The sequence below is a fragment of the Myxine glutinosa genome, chromosome 6, assembly GCF_964187855.1.
Source record: "Myxine glutinosa chromosome 6, kmMyxGlut1.1, whole genome shotgun sequence".
NCBI classification, from domain to species: domain Eukaryota; kingdom Metazoa; phylum Chordata; class Myxini; order Myxiniformes; family Myxinidae; genus Myxine; species Myxine glutinosa.
In genome coordinates, this window is record NC_136266.1 from 44,633,510 (window position 1) to 44,658,744 (window position 25,235).

The following is a 25,235-nucleotide window of genomic DNA, read 5'->3' on the forward strand; positions in this document are numbered from 1 at the left end:
TGGACAACCCTCCCATCCACTTTCTGAATAATCCTCTCCAAGAAGTTCTGTCACTCAAGCTTTTGGGTCTCACTATCTGCCATGATCTTTCCTGGGAAAACCACATTTCAAATCTGGCCTCCAAAGCCAGTCGCCGACTGGGCATCATCCATCGTGCGAAGTGCTTCCTTGGCACACCTGAGCTCCTCACCACATACAAGGCTTTCATCCGCAGCTCAATGGAATACTGCTCTCCCCTCTGGACTGGTGCTCCTGCCTCACACCTAGCTCGTCTTCACGCTGTTGAAACCAAAGCATTCAGAATCATTGGAATCTCCCGCGATGAAGCTAATCTTCCCCCATCCAAAACCTTGATCTTTTCTACCCCCGCTAATTTCACCCCAATTCCACTTTTTTGAAATACCAACTTCTGTCCTGGAAGTCCTTGGTGTCCTTGTGTTTTATACTTCTCCCTCCCCCCCCCCCCCCCTTCCCACGCCTCCTCCCCCCAAGCCCTCTCCCTTCCACACATCTCCCTGCTCTCAAATGTTGTGTTTGTGTGCTTCCCCTTCTCTCCCCATCTTGTTTTCCGCTCCCTCTTTTTATATATTTTGTTTGTCTGGTTGATTTGTTTGTGAAGTAAATGTTAGCTCTTTCACGAGCCTCGATTCAGTATACAAAAAAAAAAAAAATTGGAATCTCCTGCGATGAAGCTAACTCCGAGGGCCTTTCACTCACCCACCGCAGGCAGGTTGGTGGGCTTTCTGTCTTCTACCAACTTCTCTCTGGGCTTGCTCCCCCAGTTCTCTCTGTGCTCTGTCCCCCAAATATTCCTACAGGTCGCACAAGATCTACCAGCAACCCTCTTATGGTTAATCTGCCAAAATCAAGGCTCTCTGCTCACCTTCACTCTTTCATTCCCCTTTTCTCCCGCCTCTGGAACAAACTCCACCACTCCCTTCAATCCCACTCCTCCCTCCAGGTCTTTTAAACAGCTGTTCACCACCAACTCTTATCTTCCCCCATCCAAAACCTTGATCTTTTCTACCCCCGCTAATTTTCACCCCAGATACACTTTTTTGAAATTCCAACTTCTTCCCTGGAAGTCCTTGCAGTGTCCATATGTTTTATACCTCTCCCACCTCCCCCCAAGCCCTCTCTCTCCCACATTTCTCTCGATGTCCTTGCTCTCAAATGTGCTTGTGTCCGTCCTTCCCCCTCTCTCCCCATCCTGTCTACCGCTCCCCTTATTTTGTGTTTTGTGTGTAGGTTTGACTTTTTGTGTGATGAATATTTGCTCTTTCACGAGCCTCGATCTTGTATACAAAGAAAAAAAAAATGTTGATGCAGAGTATGACCCACCTCAGCTCAAGAAATTGATGGAGGAGATGGAATTTATGCCAGAGTAGGTCTTTAACGCCGAGACGAGACGGGATTATTCGGGATGAGTATGCCAGCCTGTACCTTCCTGTCCAAGCAGTACTTTAATGTGTTTTGTCCCCCATCCCTCCGACAAAGTTGGAGATCGGAGCCATTAAAATGAGTTCCGTGCGACTGACCAACCGACCAATCATCCATCCATGTATTTTTGTGTACGTGATATTTCAAAAGCATTGAACATTTAGCTTCCACATTGTAAATATCTATTCCTCATGACATAATCTCAACCTGATTAGATCACGGCAATGATTGGCTGAATTATGTTGCTATGGCAACCATCTAGGTAACTTGGCTTGTGTGCATGATATTTTGAAAAGGGTTGAAGATTTAGCTTTCATATTGCACAGATCTATTCGTCATACCACCCAAAAGGCGGGGGACCTGGAGTATCAGCTCCTCGTTACATTTAAAGATAAAAGTCTTGTGTTTTTATAATTATTTTACATGCTCATTTCCATGTTTACTTTTCTTTTTTTTCTTTTTTTTAAATGTTTTTTCCCTTGCCAGAGGAGAGGGTATTGAATTTGAGTACGTTTGTTTGTATTTGTCTGCACAGAATAAGTATGATTTTCTCTGCAACCGTCGGTTCGATTGACAGGAAAGTTTTAACATAGGTGCACCTCCTCCTGCAGAAGTTTTTTAAATGATAATTATGACATCATAGGTCACTAAAATGGGTGCCATCTTAGAAAAACCGAAATACTTCGCACCTCTATATCCCCGAAAGCGCTGCATAGAAAAATTGAGACATGGCTCATTGTAAAGAACTCTCCATGGGGAATAAGATATGTTAATGATGATGTCATAGGTGCCTCCATTATGACATCATAATTTGACAAATGCAAAACTTCATCCGATCAAGATATAATTTATTGAGCGTCATCTATGGATAAATTGGTGGAGAAAAAAAGTAATGATGACGTCATCGGTCACGTGGTTCGGACGCCATATTTGTTTTAACACAAAAGTCTCAAAACCGCTAAAATCATGTCCTGGTGAAGGTCTGCAATCTCTGATTGCTCTTTCTTGTTTCAATTGTTATATGCTTAATCTTTCTTATTCCCACCTTCCTCTAAAAGTTCAAGAACCTAACACCAATTTTTTTTAAGTATTAATTTTCACGGTTTTAGATTTGCAGAACTTTTTAGGAATGTAGCCCCAGCGATGTTTCAGGGTTTACTGCACTGTAACTCCTGAATGTGTCTCACACTTTTGAACAGCATTGTATGTATATGTATATATATCTCTCTCTATCTCTCTCTCTCTCTCTCTACCTCTCTACCTCGCGACCTCTCTACCTCTCTCTCTCTCTCTGTATTTATATACCCCTCTCTCTCTCTGTATTTATATACCTCTCTCTCTCTGTATTTATATACCTCTCTCTCTCTCTGTATTTATATACCTCTCTCTCTCTCTCTCTGTATTTATATACCTCTCTCTCTCGCTCTGTATTTATATACCTCTCTCTCTGTATTTATATACCCCTCTCTCTCTCTCTCTCTCTCTGTATTTATATACCCCTCTCTCTCTGTATTTATATACCTCTCTCTCGCTCTGTATTTATATACCTCTCTCTCTCGCTCTGTATTTATATACCTCTCTCTCTCGCTCTGTATTTATATACCTCTCTCTCGCTCTGTATTTATATACCTCTCTCTCTCGCTCTGTATTTATATACCTCTCTCTCTCGCTCTGTATTTATATACCTCTCTCTCTCGCTCTGTATTTATATACCTCTCTCTCGCTCTGTATTTATATACCTCTCTCTCTCACTCTGTATTTATATACCTCTCTCTCTCGCTCTGTATTTATATACCTCTCTCTCTCTCGCTCTGTATTTATATACCTCTCTCTCTCGCTCTGTATTTATATACCTCTCTCTCTCGCTCTGTATTTATATACCTCTCTCTCTCGCTCTGTATTTATATACCTCTCTCTCTCGCTCTGTATTTATATACCTCTCTCTCTCGCTCTGTATTTATATACCTCTCTCTCTCGCTCTGTATTTATATACCTCTCTCTCTCTCGCTCTGTATTTATATACCTCTCTCTCTCGCTCTGTATTTATATACCTCTCTCTCTCGCTCTGTATTTATATACCTCTCTCTCTCGCTCTGTATTTATATACCTCGCTCTCTCTCGCCCTGTATTTATATACCTCTCTCTCTCGCTCTGTATTTATATACCTCTCTCTCTCTCGCTCTGTATTTATATACCTCTCTCTCTCGCTCTGTATTTATATACCTCTCTCTCTCGCTCTGTATTTATATACCTCTCTCTCTCGCTCTGTATTTATATACCTCTCTCTCTCTCGCTCTGTATTTATATACCTCTCTCTCTCGCTCTATATTTATATACCTCTCTCTCTCGCTCTCTTTTTTTGTGTATGATGCAGGTTTTTCTGACAACTCTTTCATATGCTGGCATGCAACGTCATGGGTGTATTTCATTGGCATATTTGGTGCACTTCAGGTCTAGATTTTGCCCAATCCAGTGTTTGCAGAAAAATGTCATTTTTGCCAATATTTAAACTTTTAAATGAACTGAAAGCATCTCTGCTTAGCATCTCATGCAAATATTGCAAAAGTATTATTTGCTTTTGAAAGGGAATTATATTCAAATCGTTTAGGTTTTTTATGCAGTGGACTGGCTTTTGTATACACATCATGTGCAGGACTTTTGGAGACCGCAGTGTACTTTTTACAAACAGTAAATTAATTGATGATCCACTGAAGTTTACATTTATTTGAAGTTGCCAGTGGTTTAAAAGGCTAACACCTACCCCCTCTCCAATTTGCACTGTATACCAGGGTAATTGTATGGAAGCCAATCTGTCAGTCTCAGCTCATTTTGGTGTTATTTTCTTCCATAGTTCAGCTTCTTATCGAATGTTTTAGCCTGACAAATAAGGTAACTCCAGCTGCAACCTTTTTGGCCACAACAGAAAGAGCAGGCCCATTTTCTTATCTAAATCTTCGAACCTGCTTAATCTCTGTTGTTCCATTGTCGGCTTGTCACAGTTCCTTAATCTGCCTTTCTGCATTTATTAACTTATTGACTCTTCCTTCTACATGAAGGTCAATCACATTATTAGATGGTGGATAAAGTAACGTATGGTGTAATTTATACCTGCATTTTTGCATTATAAGCGACTGCTAAACCAACTACACGAACGTGACTGACATTAAATATTTACTTACTATTTATTATTTTCAAGTTTGATTTTGTGTGTATGTTGAATGTCTTGAAATGATATGCTCAATATGGATGTGCTGTTCATATTCCAGGAGGAATATGGCATTTTGGTGCTTAACCCAAATCTGAACGTTGGTGAGGCAAAGGAAGAGGATGAGAAATCGGGAAACAGGAAAGGAAGCAGTAACAAGGAAATACCAATAAAGGTAAGGAAGGGCACATTGTTCCACAACTGCATTTGCTTGGAACATTAGCACAGATGAGTACAAGTGGCAGCCATGTCTCCATCGTTGCCTATAATTAGGTATTGATTTGAGTGATGCCCTGCTGTGCTGAAAGCACAATGATTAAGATGATTTGGGATGTCTGCACTCAGCTTTGGACAATGTTGCTGTTCAGGGGCATTCATTTTGCTCGTAAATCACCTTCAGCACACACAAGCAAAAATAATCTGCCTCTGGAAATTGCTGCCGTAGTTACAGTTGATGGAGATCTGAAACAATACATCTCCTCAAAAACAATGCAGAAGACTCAGTCTTTTCTCTATATAGCATCTCCTTCCCATCGACCTAATTGCTTTTGGCATCATGAAAACATTTTTTTGCCATCTTTCACATTTGTCGATGAAACTGCATCTCTTTGCACATTTTGCTTCCATTGAAATTCCTAATTGAGAAGACGTTGTGTTGCCTTCACCACTTTATTTATATTCACCGTGCAACAATAATTTCATTATCAAGTCATCTGATACTTCTTTGGCATGAAAAAAGTCAATGTTAGGGTTTGTGAAGTTGACAACATTTAATAACAATTATTGTTCCTCGTCTGAGATAAAATGACTAGAAAATATATTTTAAGCAGCTTACAAGTCCTTGCCAGTTTATTTAATTTGGTTTCGTGATTATTTGGCTAAATGAACCTATTGTATAAATTATTTGTGATAATGACACAATGAAACATCAACGAGTCAAAGTGTCAGGATATTTGATGAAGGATGCCTCTCGGTGGAATATGAATGAATTGACTCGGCACAGCCAACCTTGTCATGTCGCACGATTGACTGGATTTCCACATCCTAACGGGTCATCGGAATCGCTTTGTATTGATTGCAAACCTCTTTTTGTTTCTTGTCTTTGCAGGGTAACAAAAACCCAGATGAGCACGTTCAGTACGTGTGGAAACATATTATAGAGGACTCAAAGGCAACCCAAGTGTTTGTGGTGGCACACAGCTATGGAGGACATGCCTTTTTTCAGCTCGTAAGTTTTGTATGTGCTTATATAGTTCAACCTGCTCTTGAGTTAATCTTCTCTTGTATCATCATCATCCAGTCGACCTAAGTTGTCTCTTGTATAGAAGTCAAGATGGAGAAGTTCATGTGCTCAAGAGGTTAAAGTGATTGCTTTGAAGGGCCATTATTTTGCCCTTCTGCATGCCAATATCAGCAATTTTTTGGGATGATCCCTCCATTAGTTATGCAAAAAATGGCAGAATTTGTGCCCCCATCCTCTCGCAATGCCATTACTCTCATGTCATTTGACAAGATGGCGCAGAGATAGCGAGCACACTTTCTTTGAACTGTCCAGTCTAGTTTGCATTCATTTGAAAGTCCCAACGATAAAACTATCGGGCTTGTGCTTCACATGCAGGACATGGCCTCAGTGTATGCTGTTCCTCGGATGGATGGTAAACCAGTGGATCAGGGTGCGAGCATTAGCTGATGGACATTAAATATCTCATGTTGTCTTAAACACAGAGTAAGCAAGCTATTGCCTGCATTCTGGCCACATTCCACATTTATTCCCTAATATGGATTGGCACTGCATCATCAACACGCTACACCTTACTCTTAGTAATGAGGGATGAATTTGTTTGGACTTCCTGATGACAGCTTTAATTTGCAAATCAATCCCAGTCCAACGTCCAGTCACGTGAAAAAGTAAGTACTGGTACACCCCATGTAAAGTTTTGACTTTTTCAACATATTTCAACATACAGCTATTTGATCTTCATTTCAACAATATTGATAGATAAAGGTGATATAATATAACAAATATCATGAAACATTTACATTTTGTAGTCCATTGTATGATTTAAATAAATGCAAATTTCGCATGTGGAAAAAGTAAGTACACCCCCACATTTATCACTACTTCAAATACCTAAAATTAGAATCAGGTGCACCAGCTCAGGTGCAAATGATTAGAACATCGTTAGAGAGGATATTGGAAGAACCTGTCTTATTTAAACCTCAGACATTTAGTTTGGTTTGCTCTTTGTTGTTGAAGTGTGCGGTGTCACCATGCCTAGACCAAAAGAGCTCTCTCTAAGGCCTTCAGAAAGAAGGTTATAGATGCCTACGAGTCTGGAAAGTGATTTAAAAAGATCTCCAAACAATTTGAAATCAATCATTCGACTGTCCGGAAGATCATCTACAAGTGGAGAAGATTCCAAACAACTGCCAACTTGTTCAGGCCAGGCCGTCCCAGCAAGTTCAGCCCGAGAGCAGACCGCAAGATGCTGAAAGAAGTCTCTAAGAACCCCAGAATGTCATCACGGGACCTACAGGTAGCTCTTGCCACTGTTGATGTGAAGGTGCACGAGTCTACCATTACAAAGAGGCTGCACAAATTTGATCTACATGGGAGGTGTGCCAGGAGGGAACCTTTGCTGTCCAGAAAGAACATCAGGGCAAGACTAAAGTTTGCCAATGAACACCGAGGCAAAGACCAGCACTTCTGGAACAATGTGCTCTGGACAGATGAGTCAAAGGTAGAGCTTTTTGGCCACAGTACCAGAAGACATGTTTGGCGAAAACCAAAGACAGCATTTGACCACAAGAACCTGATACCAACTCTAAAGCATGGTGGTGGAAATATTATGGTTTGGGGCAGCTTTGCTGCATCAGGGCCTGGGCAGCTCACCATCATAGAATCCACTATGAATGCTTCATTGTACCAGAGGGTGCTTGAGGATAATGTGAGGCCATCTGTCGGAAAGTTGAAGCTCAACCGAAGGTGGACCTTGCAACATGACAATGACCCTAAACATACCAGTAAATCCACCAAGGAATGGCTGAAAAGAAAGAAATGGAGGGTTCTGGAATGGCCAAGTCAAAGCCCGGATCTAAATCCCATCGAGATGTTGTGGGGGGATTTGAAACGAGCTGTGCATGCAAGAAACCCCTCAAACATCACACAGCTGAAAGAATTCTGCATGGAGGAGTTGGCAAAAATTTCTTCCAGTCGATGTTAGAGACTGGTAGACAGTTATAAGAAACGCCTACTTGAGGTTGTTTCTGCCAAAGGGGGCAATACAACCTATTAGAGCCAAGGGTGTACTTACTTTTTCCACATGCGAAATTTGCATTTATGTTTATTTAAATTATACAATGGACTACAAAATGTAAATGTTTCATGATATTTGTTATATTATATCACCCTTATCTGTCAATATTGTTGAAATGAAGATCAAATAGCTGTATGTTGAAATATGTTGAAAAAGTGAAAACTTTACATGGGGTGTACTTACTTTTTCAAGTGACTGTATGTGTATTCCATAATGACGACGCCCAACATATTTTTCCCAATCAACACACTTGTTTCATTTATCTGTATCAGTGAGGAAATGACAATACTGTGTGCCTGGATTTGTTTTAAAATAAATAACATCTTATTGTGCTGTGTAGTTTATTGTACTTTCCATTGAATACATGTGTAATGTGTCTGCACCATCTCCCACTCCCTCCACCTCCCCCCTCACCACCACATTGAGGAAATCCTTCTCCTTGAGATTTTTATGACAATGGCATGTGCAAAATAATCCTATACCTCCGCAGGGTTTTGGAACGAGACGGTATCCGGTTTGAAATTTGATCACGATGGCGTAATTACACAAGTATTCACTACAAACTTGTTGTTCAGGAAAGAGTATGTTTTTGAAGTTGCCATGTTGTGCCTATTTTTTGTGCTCCCTTGCCTTTCTTGGTACATTAAACCACAGACTCGATAACAGGGGAGGCATGGATGGCCTGCCTGTGTGGTCTTCATGCCAGCAGCTTCACGCAAGCTGAGGTTGGGATTTGGGGTTGGAATGGGGTTACCTTTGGGGCAAGCGTTTTGTTACACAGTTCATGGTTGTGACATGAATGCAGGAGGCGGCCTGTGTTTGTGAATTCAGCTAGAACTTTTTCTTTTTTTTTGGAATGCCTGCTGTGCATTAAGATTATTGGTTGGTCTTGCAGTGATACAAGACCAATCGCATAGCATTAAAGCCAAAATCTACACAACTCCAAAAGTACCACGTTCTTTTGTTCAATTGCCAGAATGGCCTGCCAACGTTGTTATCAGAGAACGTGTGGGCTCCATATTGGAACCGATGTTGCTGCACTGAGTGAGATATACAATAGACACACTGGACCACACACGGGGGAAACGGTTTCCCAGGCGGCTGGCTCCTCACGAGGTTTTTGGAGCCTCACGTGCTTTTCTTTTCTACAACTGAACCGCGTCGAGGGCTCAGAAAAACAGCCCTTCCCAAAGAGCTTGGTGCTATGTAGCACGGACCATTAAGTCTGCTTTGCTTGTGTGGACCTCTTGAGGATTGGGTGATGCGGTGTTGAAGATTGGGGCTGGGTGTATTGTGGTGGATGGGTAGGAGGGTTGGGTATCTTGCCCGAGGTCTTGATGATAGGCATTTCAAATTCACTTTCAGAGTTCAGTTTATTGTGTAATAGCTAATAGATAATGTGTTGTTTCAGAGAGTCGTCAAACCTGCGGTTGTTGTTAAAATGCATCATGGTGCATGCCAACAGGCACTCAGATAACTTTTGTTTGCGTTGATTAAAGAGAAGTACACCGTAATTGCTGTAAACATGTTGAAATCCTTACTCGGGGCGGTATTGCTTGATGGATAGAACTAGGGAGGCTTAGGAGAAGTATAGGAGGGTGAGATCAAAGGTCAGATAACACTCTCCGCATGTGATCAAATGAATATGGAGGCTTTTGGATGTGGGCACTCTTGGCCGCTTTCAACTATCCCATTGTTCAGTCGATGAAAATGTTCCCTGGGGATGCATTTTGGACGTGGAACCGTGTGTAGGAAGGAAAGATGTAGTGAGTGAGGAATTTGTGGAGGTATGTTAAGTGGTGGAGAAGAAGAATATAAAATGCCTTCACCTTTATAAACTTGTGTGCTTCTTGTTTTGTTTTGTTTTGGTGAATGTTCTTTGTGCATGTTATATAAGAACGAAGAATGCAGAAGATATATAAAGCCCAGGAAGAGGCACATGGCCCATCATCGCTGTGTCATTAAGCCCAACCCCTCAACTTGTATATCCAATTGATGAACTTTCATTTCATATCTGCTTCCCATTGGAGGTGATGTATTTATTATGTATGTAAATATATGTCAGCGATTTTGAACCCCTCTCCCTCTCTCGCCCACTTCCCCTCCTTCAATGAACCAACAGGGGTTGGGAATTATGTTTTTAAAATAAATCTATGAAAGAAAACCTCTCCTTGATCAGCATGTCATATAATTTAACATCATTTATGTATTTTAGTTTATGTTGGAATTGTACCAAATAGCAGGAAACATATTGTTATGGAACCAGCGCTCGGGGTTAAACACGAGGGGGACTTCTCAGACTCCTCCCGAACTCTGGCCCTGCAGGTCGCCGCACCGGCGCACCACAGATACGTCCGCTGCCCGTCAGGTTGACAAGCGACTACAGACTCCAATTGATACCGCCAAACCTGGCAGGGTTCTCACTCTTCTACAAATGCGTTACCCTTCCTGTGGGTTGGCGATGCCAATTGGGGCAGGACCCTCAGTGCCTACTCGTTTATTACCCTCGCCTGAGGAGAGGGTGTTGCATTTGAGTCTATTTGTCTGTTTGTTTGTCTGATTGTTTGTTAATTGTCGGAAAAGATTCCGGCAAGTATGTTGGTTGGTTGGTTGGTTTGTCTGTCTGTCTGTCTGTTTGTCTGTTTGTCTGTGCGCAGTACTACGTCTACATCGTTGCACCTAGAATCGCCATACTTTACACACATATTTGTCTTGCCCTGGAATAGACTGTGCCCAATTTTTAACTCTCTCGGCCCAAGGCCTCCATTATGACGTCATAATTCGATATTTCGACAAGTACAAAACTTCATCCAATCAAGATGCAATTTCTTGAGCGCCATGTCGGCATAAACTGGTGGAGAAAAAAAATGATGACATCATAGGTCACGTGGTTCGGCCGCCATCTTGGAAAAACCGAAAAACCTTGCACCTCTATATCTCCTAAAGCACTGCATATAAATAATTGAGACATGGCTCATTGTAAAGAACTCTCCATGGGGAATAACATATTGTTACTGATCGCGGTTTAGATGTTATGATGGGCCGAGCGGATGGTCCAACCGCGACCGTTACAGGATCCCCGACTCACCCGATTCACCCAGAACTTTGGCCGGATCGCACCGCAGCTGCTCAATGAGGGAAAAGACTAAAACGACGAATGCAAAGAGGAAAACGAAGGCAAAGAAAGGTTTGGAAATACTACTGAATTTATTGACTATTTACACACATAAGCAAAAAGAAAGCAGTCACGTTTATTTACAAGCACATACGACGCAGGTGACACAGGGAAAATACTAGCTTATACAGACTTAATTAACCCAGGACAGAACAAACAGAACAAACTCACGTACACAAGAAGGGTGGAAAGGCAGGAGGTGGATGGCTGGAGGGAGAGGGAGGTCCAAGGGGGTCCTGCAGCTCAACCGGCGCGTTTAGCAGCCGCCGTTCCTTTTACGGTCCTGCTCCAAACCGCCGTTCAGGCCCCAAAGCTGCTGTTGTGGCTGCTGTGGACGTCGCGTGCTTTGCCAGGCCTTGTCCGACTCGTCTGGTCCAAACCCTCAACTCGTTCTTGGTCCACTCACTCTTTACCACCGACTCCTCACCGCAACCAACGCAACCAACTGACCACCACCACCGACTCCTCACCGCAACCAACTGACCACCGACTCCACTGACTGACTCCTCACGACTCTCTCCTGGCAACCGACTCACTTGCTTCCTGCGTGCGCGCCTTTTATAGCGCCTCCGGCGATTAAGCCGCCGGCCTTTTGGACACGCCCATCGGGGTGCTCACCTCGGCCCTGGTTGGTCGCGCGACCCTCTGGCTCCGCCCTTGATGACGACGGGCGGGCACGCCTTTCTTCTCCGACGAGAGCACAGGTTCAATGGTGGTTTTGGAGGGGAGGTAATATGGGCAATCGAGGCTCGGCAATGACGAAAGGGGATGTGAAGGAAATGGGGATTTTGGGGATGGGAATGAAAGGGGATCTATTCTCTTTCACTGGTGCAATGGAGTACTTCAATTAATGGGAGACACAGCCTTACCCTAAAACACAGAATAAGAGATAACTATCAACAGGGGTATTCTATTACTTGGCTGACGTGTATGCTTGTGGACTAATTATGGGATGCCCTTTCACCTTTACACAGCTCCGGAGGTAGGGGGCGCAGAATAAACAATAATAATAATAATACAGCACACAATCAAAAAATATACAGTCCTCATCTCCGCAACAATATGTTAATGATGATGTCATAGGTGCCTCCATTATAACGTCATAATTCGACAAGCACAAAACATCATCCGATCAAGATGAAATTTATTGAGCATGATCTAGGAATAAATTAGTTTAGAAAACAAATAATGATGACATCATTGGTCACGTGGTTCGGCCGCCATATTTGTCCAAAATGGCCGATTAAAAAACAGTACATTCCTGCAAGTCCTCGGTCTCTGACCGATTTTTTTATTTGTTTGTCTGTTTGGTTGTTTGTCCGCACAGAATAAATATGATTTTCTCTGCAAATGTTGGTCTGATTGACAGCAATGTCTAGGCGATTGCGATTGACTAGGGATAAATAACAGCGAAAGCAATGACAATTTTCATTGGAGGTGCATCTCCATCTGTAGAATTTTCTTTTGATAATTATGACATGGGTCAAGTGGTACGGCGCCAACTTGGAAAAACCGAAAAACTTTGCATTTCTATGTCTCCAAAAATGCTGCATATAAAAAATTGAGACATGGCTCATTGTAAAGAACTCTCCATGGGGAATAAGATATGTTAATGATGATGTCATAGGTGTCTCCATTATGACATCATAATTCGACAAGCACAAAACTTCACCCGTTCAAGATGAAATTTCTTGAGAATCATCTCAGGATAAATTGGTGCAGAAAAATTAAATATAATGATTACGTAATCGGTGGCGTGGTTCGGCCGCCATCTTGGAAAAACCAAAAAGCTTTGCACCTCTATATGTCTGAAAATGCTGCATAGAAAAAATTGAGACATGGCTCATTGTAAATAACTCCCCATGTGGAATAACATATTTTAATGATGATGTGCTTGGTGCGCCTCTATTATGACATCATAATTCAACAAGTACAAAACTTCATCTGATCAAGATGAAATGTCTTGAGCATGATCTAGGGATAAATTGGTGGAGAAAAAATATATAATGATGACGTCATGTGGTTCGGCCGCCATATTTGTTTTAACATAAAAGCCTTAAAAACACGTCCTGGCGAGGGTCTGCAATCTCTGATTGCTCTTTCTTTTTTATTATGTATGGCCGAATTGATCCATCAAGTACGCACCGGCGAAGTTATAGAGCCAATCGGTGGGGCAGAATTACCCATCTATCTAAAATCGCACACTAAATCGAGCCAATATTGAATGAGACAAATGGGCCAAATGGAAACAAACCGTTTACCAAATAACGCACACGTATTTACCAGCATTATAATCGCTGATTAAAAGGCACATACATACAGCAAACAATCATGAAAAAGGTATGAAAGATCTGATGCAAACCCTTAGCACTTCCCCTTCTACAATCTTATCTTAATTAGAATGGACAACAAAGATTTTGCTACTGGGGTATAAACATATGTTCTAGACTAAATCGAGTATGCTGATTCTGAATCTGAAGTCAGCATTTTCTCAGCACGTCTGGATGTTGAGTTCTACATATGGTCCAATTACAATAGCTTGCCCTGGTGGGTGATTTTGAGTGATCATAAATTATTTTTTGGATTTTTGTTTCAATTATAGCAATACAACTGTTGTATAATATTATTTCTCAAAAAAGAGCTTTGGAATGCACTTTACATTATTAAAAATGGATGAAAACTGATCAAGCTATGAATTTTTAAGTAAAGTTTTCCACGCAGCATTACAATTTTTCGTGCAACTTCCGTGCTGAGAGGAGTTAATAACTTGATACTAAAATGTTTAAATGCAATGTATATATTTTAAGAATGTATCAAGTTTGGAATTCATATCATGCTAATAGTATCTATATATTTTCAGGTTATAACCTGACATATTTATCTGTATATTTTCAGGTTAGGCATATGTTACTAGAGGCATCATGAATAGGTGAGGCTGTGTGATGTGTGAATCACCCTGATAACCTTTGTTATATCTGTGGGAAATTGATCAGAAGAAGAGTGGACATATGTTGTGTGCAAGAGATGAGATGGAAGGCAAGTGGTGTGAGAATGGTGAAGGGTAGGCAGAGACAGAAATACAAGTCTGTGTGGCAAGGGTGCCCGGAGGGCGTGAATGGTGTTGGTGTCCTGTTTTCTGAGGAGTTTGTAGACAGTGTGGTGAGTGTGACTGGAGTGAGTGAAAGGTTGATGGTGAAAATGATGATTGGAAAGCTCTTGGTGAACGTCATCTCAGGATATGCTCCGCAGGTTGGTCGGAGCGATGAAGAGAAGGACAGGTTCTGGTGTGCGATAGAGAAGCTGATGGAAAACGTGAAAGATGAGGAAGTTGTTGTGGTAGGAGGAGACCTAAATGGACATGTGGGAAGGAGTATGGACGATTTTGAGGGAGTTCATGGGGGTTACGGATATGGTGTGAGAAATGGAGAAGGTGAAAGGATTTTGGAGTTTGCTGATGGAGCTGATTTGTTGATTTGTAATACTCAGTTCCAGAAAGAGTATAATAAGCTTGTTACATACACGTCAGGTGGGTCGACGACAACCGTTGACTACCTGATGGTGCCTAGGCGAGATAGGGGGCACCTCCGGGACACAAAGGTGATCCCGGGGGAGGAGGCTGTTTCACAGCACCACTTGGTTGTCTGCGACATAAGGGTGAAAGGTGCGAGGAGAGCTCGGCGGGTGAAGTACCAACCGAGAATGAAGGTGTGGAGGTTGAAAGAGGTGACAGTAAGGGAGGCATTAAAAGAGAGGCTGAGTAGGGTCGAGGATGATGTGGTTGAGCTTGAACGTGGTTGGATGTCAATGAAAGCTAGTCTGTTGGGAGCCGTTGGTGAGGGATGTGGATGGACAAATGGACCACCGAGGAACTCGGAAACATGGTGGTGGGATGAGGAAGTTGGAAAGAGGATTGACGAGAAGAGGAAGAAGTTCAAGGAGTGGCAGAAGGCCAAGGGTACGGGAGCAGAAAAAGCAGAGCATGAAAGTTATAAGGCAGCCAAGAAGGCTGCAAAGAAAGAGGTTGCAAAGGCACAGGAGGCATGGAGGAAAATGTTCAGAGAAAGCTTGGATTCGGAAGAGGGTCAGAGAGCGGTATTCAGGATTGCAAAGCAGAGAGCAAAAGAGAGGTGTGATGTGATGTGGGTGAGTTGCTTGAAGGATGAAGTGGGACAAATCGTTGTGGACCCAGATGGAATTAAAGGAAGATGGAAAAGATATATGGAAATGCTGTTGAATACAGAGAATGAATGGGATGGCAACATAGAGAGTAACCCAGTTTTAGGACCGGCAGAGAAGATAACTGAGAAGGAAGTTGAGGAAGCGATAAAAGCAATGAAGAGTAGAAAAGCGGGAGGGCCGACGGGAGTTGTCGGAGATATGTTGAAGGCAGCAGGAAGTTGGGGTGTGAAGAGAATGACAGAGATCTGTAATCTGGTGGTGAAAGAAGGCCGCATTCCAGTGGATTGGGAACTGAGTACCCTCGTCCCTCTATACAAGGGGAAAGGTGACCCTCTGGAGTGTGGCTCGTACCGAGCGATAAAGTTATTGGAGCATGGAATGAAGGTAATGGAAAGGGTGTTGGAGAGGAGGATAAGGAAGAAGGTGAAGATCGACGAAATGCAGTTTGGATTTATGCCAGGAAGAGGAATGACAGACGCGCTCTTTATTGTGAGGCAGTTGCAGGAGAAGTACATGGAGAAGAGGAAGAAGTTGTTTCTTGGGTTCGTTGATCTGGAGAAAGCATTCGATAGGGTTCCACGCGAAGTATTGACATGGGCATTGAGGAAGTTAGGAGTGGAGGAATGGTTGATCAGAGTAGTGATGGCAATGTACAAAAGAGCGCGCACAGCTGTAAGGACGAAGGACGCGTTCCAGCGCCTAATGGACAGCGTCTTGCGCGACTTGGATTTCACCTACGTGTACCTGGACGACATCCTCGTCGCCAGCGCGTCCCGCGAAGAGCACCTACACCATCTCCGCACGCTCTTCGAGCGTCTGGGCCAGCATGGCCTCATCGTGAACCCGGCCAAGTGCCGGTTCGGCGTCGCCGACATCGACTTTTTGGGGCACCGCGTCACCAGGCACGGGGCCGTCCCCCGACCGGCCAAGGTGGAGGCGGTGAAGGGGTTTCCGCGCCCCCGCACGATCAAGGGGCTCCAGGAGTTCCTGGGCATGGTAAACTTTTACCATCGGTTCCTGCCCCGCATCGCCCAGCTCCTGCGCCCCTTGCACGAGGCCCTCCGGGGCAAGCCGGGCAAAGGTGACGTTACCTGGACCGAGCAGATGGACGCGGCGTTCGCGGGTGCGAAGCTCGCCTTGGCTAACGCCACCATGCTCGCGCACCCGGCGCCCGATGCACCAATCGCCCTCACCACCGACGCCTCGGACTACGCGGTGGGCGCGGTGCACGAGCAATGGGTGCATGGTGCCTGGCAACCGTTGGCGTTCTTCAGCCGGCAGCTTCGCCCGCCCGAACGCCGCTATAGTACCTTCGACCGCGAGTTGCTCGGGCTTCACCTGGCGGTCAGGCACTTCCGCCATCTGCTCGAGGGCCGTGCGTTCACGGCCTTCGTCGACCACAAGCCACTGGTTTTCGCGATGGGCAAGGTCGCCGAGCCGTGGTCGGCCCGGCAGCAGCGTCACCTCTCGGCCGTGTCCGAGTACACGACGGACATCCGGCACGTCGCGGGGAAGGACAACCCGGTGGCGGATTGCCTTTCCCGGTCCGTCGCCCACGCAGTCCACCTTGGCATCGACTATGCCCGGATGGCGGCGGACCAGGCCGCCGACCCCGGCGTCCAGGCCTTGCGGACCGCCGTCGCGGGCCTCCACGTCACCGAGGTGCCGTTCGACGGCACGGCCCTCTTGTGCGACGTCTCCCTCGGGCGGCCTCGCCCCATCGTGTCCGCGGGCTGGCAGCGCCAGGTTTTTGACGCCATCAACGGCCTGTCCCACCCGGGCACGAAGGCCTCCCAGAGGTTGGTCGCCGACAAGTTTGTCTGGCATGGCCTCCGGAAGGCCGTCTGCGGCTGGACCAGGACATGCCTCGCGTGCCAGCGCGCGAAGGTGCACCGGCACACCCAGGCCCCATTGGCCCCGTTTACGGTGCCGGCACGTAGGTTCGACCACGTGCACGTGGACCTGGTGTGACCTCTGCCCCCCTCGCGGGGCTTCACCCCAGTCCTCACCATGGTGGACCGCACCACCCGGTGGCCGGAGGCCGTGCCTTTGGCGGCGACGACGGCGGCGGACATCGCACAGGCATTCATCGCCACCTGGGTCGCCCGGTTCGGCGTCCCCTCGGACATCTCGTCCGACCGCAGCCCCCAGTTCACCTCGGAGCTCGGGGGGTGGTTGCGCGGGGGCTCGGGGTCCAGCTGCACCGAACCACGGCCTACCACCCCCAGGCCAATGGCCTGTGCGAGCGGTTCTACCGCTCGTTGAAGGCCGTGCTCCAGGCCACCCTCCGCGACGGCGGCTGGGTCGACAGGCTCCCCTGGGTCCTGCTGGGCCTCCGGACGGTGCCCAAGGACGACCTGCGCGCATCCGCGGCGGAGTTGGTCTTCGGACAGCCGCTGCGGGTGCCAGGCGAGTTCCTCCCTGACCCCACGGCACCATGGTCCGCGGCGCAGGAGCGCTCCGCGCTGCAGGAGACCGCCCGGAGGTTCGCCCCGGTGCCGACGGCGCACCACGGGCACCCGCCTACGCACGTCGCCCCGGAGCTTCGCACCGCGGAGTACGTCTTCGTCCGGCACGACGCCCACCGGACACCACTGCGGCCCCCGTACGACGGGCCTTTCCGCGTGCTGGAGACCGGGGTGAAACATTTCACCTTGGACATCGGCGGCACTCCCGACCGCGTTTCGGTGGATCGCCTCAAGCCGGCCCACCTCGACGTGGACCACCCACCGCCGGTGGCTCGGCCCCCGCGTTGGGGCCGCCCCCCTGGGGGCGGACCCCCGGCACCGCCCAGGCCTGCCGGCACGCCGCCCCCCAGTCCTGCACCCATCCCGGGTGCAACCGGAGGCATCCCTGCACCCCGGACGCCGCCCAGGCCCGCCGGCACGCCGCCCCCCGGTCCTGCACCCATCCCGGGTGCAACCGGAGGCATCCCTGCACCCCGGACGCCGCCAGTCGCCAGAGGGCGCTTCGGCCGGGTCATCCGGTTGCCCCGCAAACTGGCCCTCCAGGTGCGCGGGAATTCTGGGGGGGCGCGTGTGGCGGACACGAAAGCTCACTGGCGTGAGGGCATCATTCCACGCACCAAGTGGGTGGCGGCCACGCCCGAGGGGTAGGCGTGGCCGCGGGATATACACCGGGCGCGCAGCCCGGAGCGCTCCAGTGCGGATGAGTGAGCAATGAATAAAGAGCTCGATGATAACCAAAGCGTTGTGGCCTACCTTTGTTCAACGTGTGTGCTCCCGCACCACAGTATCTAATATAGCATCCCAGGTATCATTAATACATATACATATTTAGAAAACCTGACGAGCTGGCTAAATTCTGACTCCAGATTTGAAATCAGCGGCCCAGGTTTAGTCAAAAACACCTGAATTTCCCTTTGTAGCAGACAAAAATTTTTTTTGTTGTCCAGTATTATCCACACACGGGACAAGGCGCCATCCTCTTATCTACGTCGACGTCATCGACTAAAATGTAGATAGGAGGGGAAGATAGAGAGGCAGAGCAAGGTGTTTGTTCAGCCTTTGGCTTACCCTGGCACACGTCAACGGAAGCGTGCCGATCCAGAAACGGGAAACAAATGAGGAATAAGGAGTTGTAAGGAAATCAGAAAGGTGTAGATAGATGTAAGTTAGACTATGTAGGCTTGCGTATGCATCGAGGAAAATGTGAGGTGTATATACAGTGCCTTCAGAAAGTATTCACACCCCTTGACTTTTTCACATTTTGTTGTGTTACAGCCTGAATTTAAAATGGATTAATTTGAAAATACTTTTGTCATTGATCGACACAAAATACCCTATACTGACAATGAAAACATGTTTTTAGAAAATTTTACAAATTGGTTGAAAATGAAATCGAGAAATAGCTAATTTACCGAAGTATTCAGCGCACTGAGACAATGCTTCGTAGAAGCACCTTTGACAGTGATTGCAGTCTTCTTGAGTATGTCTGTATCAGCTTTGCACATCTGCATTTGGGGAGTTTCTGCCATTCCAATAGTGGGTTATACACGATATATATGTGAAAAATATTTAAATGGGAATTTTAAAGAGGGAGAGAACCAAATCTTTACTGTGTGGTGCACGAAATGGCAACCACCATATGTGAGCCATGATTACAGGATGATTTCAAGGAGAAATAAAGGAACAATAGGACGCATCTACCCCATTTCCCTTTGACAACGGGTGGATGCCTATCTGGACACATATACTAACAGTATAACTGAACTCCTACGTTTCATGCATGTGTGTTCACCTGGTGTCAGCAGGTTCCGAAACCGTCACAATATTAAACGGGGATTGTCAAAGGCATGGATGAATGTACACACACACACACACACCCAAACACACACGCACACGCACACGCACACACACACCTTCCTCATCCCATCCCCAAGCAATATGGGTTATCACACGATTCATAAATTGTCGTTGCAAGTCAAGCGGTGCCTTAGTGGGTGGGAATTGAAATATGCACTCCAATGCAGGTTTAACCTGTGAACTCTAAACTCCATCCCAATACCCCTCGATAAGACCTCTCCCCTCACTGAAAGTATTAGTTTGTGCAAAGTTATTTATTAGTCCCCTACCGGTGTACACCGGAGGGGACTATATGTTTGCACTCCGTCCCTCCGTCTGTCCGTCTTGTCAGTCCGTCACGTCACGCAAAGAACAGTTTTCCGGATTTTTTTCTAAACTCTTAATGCTAATGATTTCAAACTTGGCACATGGTTTCCTCATGATAAGTTACAGATCAAGTTCGAACTTCACGACGTTTCGATCATTTTTGACAAAGTTATGGCACTTTGAACTTTGGGAATTTCCCTATACCCAGGAGGCCAAGGGGGTTTACCAGACATGGGCTGTTGTACAAGGTTGTGCCCCAGAAATCATATCTACATGTGCCTAGGAACACAATCTAGGTCAACAACCTTACCAACAAGCTGCTGGAAATTTGTAAGAGGCACACAAATGTTGCGCATCTTTCATCATCATCATCATCATCGTCATCATCATCTTTGCGCATCCCTACTTTGTGCAGGGCCCAATATAGCTGCAATTTCATGCACAGGCAAATAGTTTGACTGGGTAGTTCAGATATTAATGACTCAAACAAGCTACATATGTAAATTTACTGCTATTATGATTTCCCCATACAGGATCAAGGTGCACAGCTGACAGAGTTTTGCTGTATGGCTGATTTTTATGAATGATTTAATATTTACTCATTTTCAGACAAGTGTGAAATAATATCAACATGCACTTCTGGATGAGATTTGCTCCAAGTGAAGTTGTGTTCTTAATATATATACTCCTTTGCACTTTTAACTACAATGTCTAATGAATTAGTTTGTGTTTCAGATAACACAGCCGGGAGAAAAATGACCAGTCAAGCTGGGAAGAGGCTGGTTCAAGAGGCACTGTTACTGGAACAACCAAAGAAAAGGCGGGAGGATGGCTGGAACACAGACTATGGCAGATGTCTAATATGTCAAGAACCATCAATGAAAGGACTTAATAATGTCCAGGTGATATCAACAGAAAAGCTTCTTGTGGCTATGTCCTGTCGACGGGATCATATTCACAGAAGATTACAAAGTGACATTACCCAAGAAAACTGGGTTGGACAAAATTCCCCTAAATGGCATGTAAAATGCAGGAACTGGTACCTGAATGAAAAAAGTTACAAACTGGCAGAAAAAGGAATCTAGGAGGGCAACCACCAGCGGCTGATGACCCTATGAAAACTTCATCTCTTGGGTCTCATACCACAAGACAATCCACATCAGGATTTGAAGCCAAGAACACTTGTGTCATCTGTAATAAGACATGGTATAGAGGGAAAGAGCCCACCTGTAAAGTGTCTACTACAACCAGCCAACATGCAATCCTTGATCAAGCCAAAAAGCTGAAGAGACAAGATATCTTGCAAAGGCTAATTGGTCAAGGCTTTGATATGGTTGCCAATGACATCTGCTACCATACACCCTGCATGAATACTTTTAAAGCTAGACGCATCCCCACTATCAGTCCAACACAAAATCTCTATGATGTTGCATTTGAAAGATTAGTCGAACAGCTTGAGACATCACTCTTCCAAAATAAGTGTGGCTTTTTTATGAAAAATCTTCGGGATCAGTATCGGGCAATTCTTCGAGAGCTAGATGTCAAAACTGCAGACTCGTATCGATCAATAACTTTGAAGTGGAAATTGCAACAATGGTTTGGCAAGCGCATTTCAATTATCAACCAAAGCACTGGCGCTGGCTTTATCTGTGCTTCCTCCATACCACTAGGAGATGCTCTAGAAAAACTGAGGTTGTTAGAGGCCAAGAATCAGATTGATGAAAAACAGCAAATAATGCATTGTGCAGCTAAAATTCTGAGAGCTGATATTAAGCAGTGCAAAAAAGAACAAAAATCAGAGCAGTTTACTGAAATTTCTTTTGCAGCTGCTGAAAGAATTGTTCCACAAACTTTATTTGATTTCACAACCATGCTGCTCTCTGACAAAGCAGGGAAAAAGCACCAAGAGTCTGGATCCCATATTTCAGATTCATCATTACTTCATCCGGCAATTAGGGAGAAAGCACTTGTAATATCGCAGCAACTTATGCAACATGTAGCAGCAGTGCCAACTCCTTTGAGTGTAGCTACAGCTTACTATGTGTATAACCAGACACGTAGCAAGTCACTGATCACTCTGAACAATAGACTTGGCCTAGGAATCAATTATGACACGTTGCAGCGCCAACTGACAACAAAAACCATCAACATCATGCAACAGGTTGAGGAGAATGGGGTGTTTGTCCCAGAAGCTATGGTGCATAATCATGCAAGTTTACATGTTTATGCAATGGACAACCTGGATTGGAAGAAAAACACATTAGAAGGTGGGACTTTCAATGCCACCACAGCCATTATAATTGAGAATCCTGTCATGAGTAGTACCCTCATCACTCATCCTGACAATATTAGTCTTCCTACTTCATCTTTAAGCAGGAAAAAGACCCTTTCAGGTGTTTCTGAAACAAATATCCCTAACTGTCACATTTCAGCCAGTGACAGAAGGAATTCTAGATCACTTTGCAACATTGATGATGTTAACAGTTTGGAAACTGCATCTGATGAGACAGCCGAAGAAATGCTGCTCTTCTGGAGACTTGGAAGACAAGTGAAAACTTCACAACTGCTGCATGTGCCATATGAAGGGGATCCTGATCTCCCTGGTTTTTCAGCATTCTGTGCACAGTTACTCCCACACCACAAGGCCAGCCGGATTGCATACCTCCCTCTCATACCTGCTTCACCAACGGATCCTGCTGTGCTAAAGGAAGAGATGACACGGCTTGTACAAACATCACATGCACTTGGAGATACATGGACTGTCATCACTGGAGACCAGGCCACATATGAACTTGCAGTGGCCATCAGGGACAAACACAAAGATGAGTTTTCCAAGGTAATCCTGCTTTTGGGAGGCTTCCACCAGGCTCATAACTACTTAAAAGCAGTCTGTAAGATTATGGGGGACTCTGGTGTGGAAGATCTTCTTGTAACAGCAGGAATGTGCCAAGAAGGGACAGCTAAGAAGATCTTTGGAGAGAAAGCAGACTATTACCAGTCTATGCATGCCATTAAAATCCTGAATGAAGCTGTATGGCATCTGTATTGGAAAGCATTTGAAAACTGGATATCAGAGGAAGACACCCGACTATGGATAGATGCCATTGAGGCAGCACTGAAGAAGCAGTTCGATACGTCTATAGATGCAACTGAACAATTGAAGTCCATCCAAGAATGCCACTCACAGCTTGTAGCACTTCAGCAACACCTGCTGAAATTCCAGGAGACTCTCACCACCTTACCAACTGCTGTATTCTGGCTCAACTTCCTTGAGATGTCAGATGTATTATTCCGCTTCATCTACCACCAACGGGAAGGTAATTGGCGAGGGCATTTGTGTGAATCAGCTCGAATGCTTCCCTATTTAACAGCTGCAGGGCATTACAAATATGGTCAGCAGTCATTGCCACTCTACTTGTCTGAAATGAAAACACTACTCGACACAGATCCAGAGGTGCATGAAGCTATGATGAATGGAGCATTTGTTGGTCGGAGAGCAGATGGGAGCCATAATGGTGTATCTCCTGATATGCTTTTAGAGCAAACTTATAATGCTGACGCTAAGGAAGACAGTGGTCTTGATGGCATAACACAACACAAATGCTCGCACCAAATGGCTTTATACAAAGCCTGTCACTTCAGCAGTCTCAGCCCAGCTGTTATCATCTATGCCAATGATACTGATATCATTGTTTCAAGTGTGTACTATGCTGCAACTCTGTTGAAGGATCTGCCTGAACTGTGGATTCGAACTACCCAGTCAAACTATTTGCCTGTGCATGAAATTGCAGCTATATTGGGCCCTGCACAAAGTAGGGATGCGCAAAGATGATGCTGACGATGATGATGATGATGATGAAAGATGCGCAACATTTGTGTGCCTCTTACAAATTTCCAGCAGCTTGTTGGCAAGGTTGTTGACCTAGATTGTGTTCCTAGGCACATGTAGATATGATTTCTGGGGCACAACCTTGTACAACAGCCCATGTCTGCTTTCCGAAAATTTTGGGGTTTGGCCCCCTGGGTACTAACTGTTTTCCGGACGACAGACTGCCGGTAGGGGACATGTATTGCAACGCAATACTCAGAATGCTTGTTAGTCCCCTACCGGTGTACACCGGAGGGGACTATAGGTTTGCATGCCGTCCCTCCGTCTGTCAGTCCGTCAGTCCGTGACACAAAGAACAGTTTTCCGGACTTTTTTTTCTAAACTCTTAACGCTAATGATTTCAAACTTCGTACATGGTTTCCTCATGATAAGTTACAGATCAAGTTCGAACTTCACGACGTTTCGATCATTTTTGACAAAGTTATGGCACTTTGAACTTTGATAATTCTGATGATCCTTAACTCAGTGCCATTTTAAGTTTTAATTCCCTTTAAAAAAGATTTTCTCTGCAATAATAGGACCGATTGAGATCAAATTTTCACCGTAGGAGGGACTCGGTCTGTAGAATATTTGAATGGTAATTATGACGTCACAGGTCACATGGTTCGGCCGCCATATTGTTTTTCGTGAAAACACGAAAACCCCTTTTTCTCTGCAATGGTTGAACAGATCGAGGCCAAACTTTGCAGGCAGAATCGCATACCCATGACGAACAAAAAAGTCAGCGAGCATGACGTCATGCGTCACATGGTTTCAGAGTTATGACGTTTTTAAACATGAACCCTTAAAACCGAGCTCCTCCCTCATTTTTGATCCAATCGAGGGGAAACTTCACAGATCTGTTCAGCATGTCAGTCAACTAAAATGTCCTTTTGGAATTTGCGATAGGTCACGTGGTTTGGCAGATATCGTTAATTAAACGAAAAAAAAAATGGATATCTCTTGAATCGCTTGTACCTCAGACCGTGAGTTGGTAATTATATAATTCACACAGTGCAATACGTGCAGGCTGCTCCACGGAGCGACCTTGCGGGCTTATCAACTAGGTGAGGCGTGACACACATGTGCCTCAGCATACCTCAGATCAAGTTTGAAAACCAGCATCAACCGTGCATAAATTTGCATATTCGATCATTTTTGACAAAGTTATGGCACTTTGAACTTTGGTAGGGGACATGTATTGCAGCGCAATACTCAGAATGCTTGTTTATTTTTGTTCCTTTGCCAAAACTGCAATTACGTACCTTTGGCAACCTCTCAAAAATGTTTTGGTACAGGAAAGGTGTACGACCATTACTGATGTGCGATAAATGTGCTTGCAACCTAAATGTGATGTGGTGTGCATAAAGCTGAGGCATAATTGGCCAAATGGTCCAAGTCTCAAGGGCAGGTTTAATGT

At 45.1% G+C, this 25,235-nt stretch overlaps 1 protein-coding gene across 6 annotated transcripts in view; it reads left to right on the forward strand.

The window, feature by feature from the left end:
* Positions 1-25,235, forward strand: part of ARB2A (ARB2 cotranscriptional regulator A) — a 182,165-nt gene that overhangs the window by 126,412 nt on the left and 30,518 nt on the right. For all 6 annotated transcript variants that reach the window (XM_068119912.2, XM_068119911.2, XM_078779792.1 and 3 more), the window contains 2 exons: positions 4,707-4,820; positions 5,754-5,873. In XM_068119912.2, the coding sequence (XP_067976013.2) occupies positions 4,707-4,820; positions 5,754-5,873 (234 nt within the window). The remainder of the gene's footprint in view (positions 1-4,706; positions 4,821-5,753; positions 5,874-25,235) is intronic.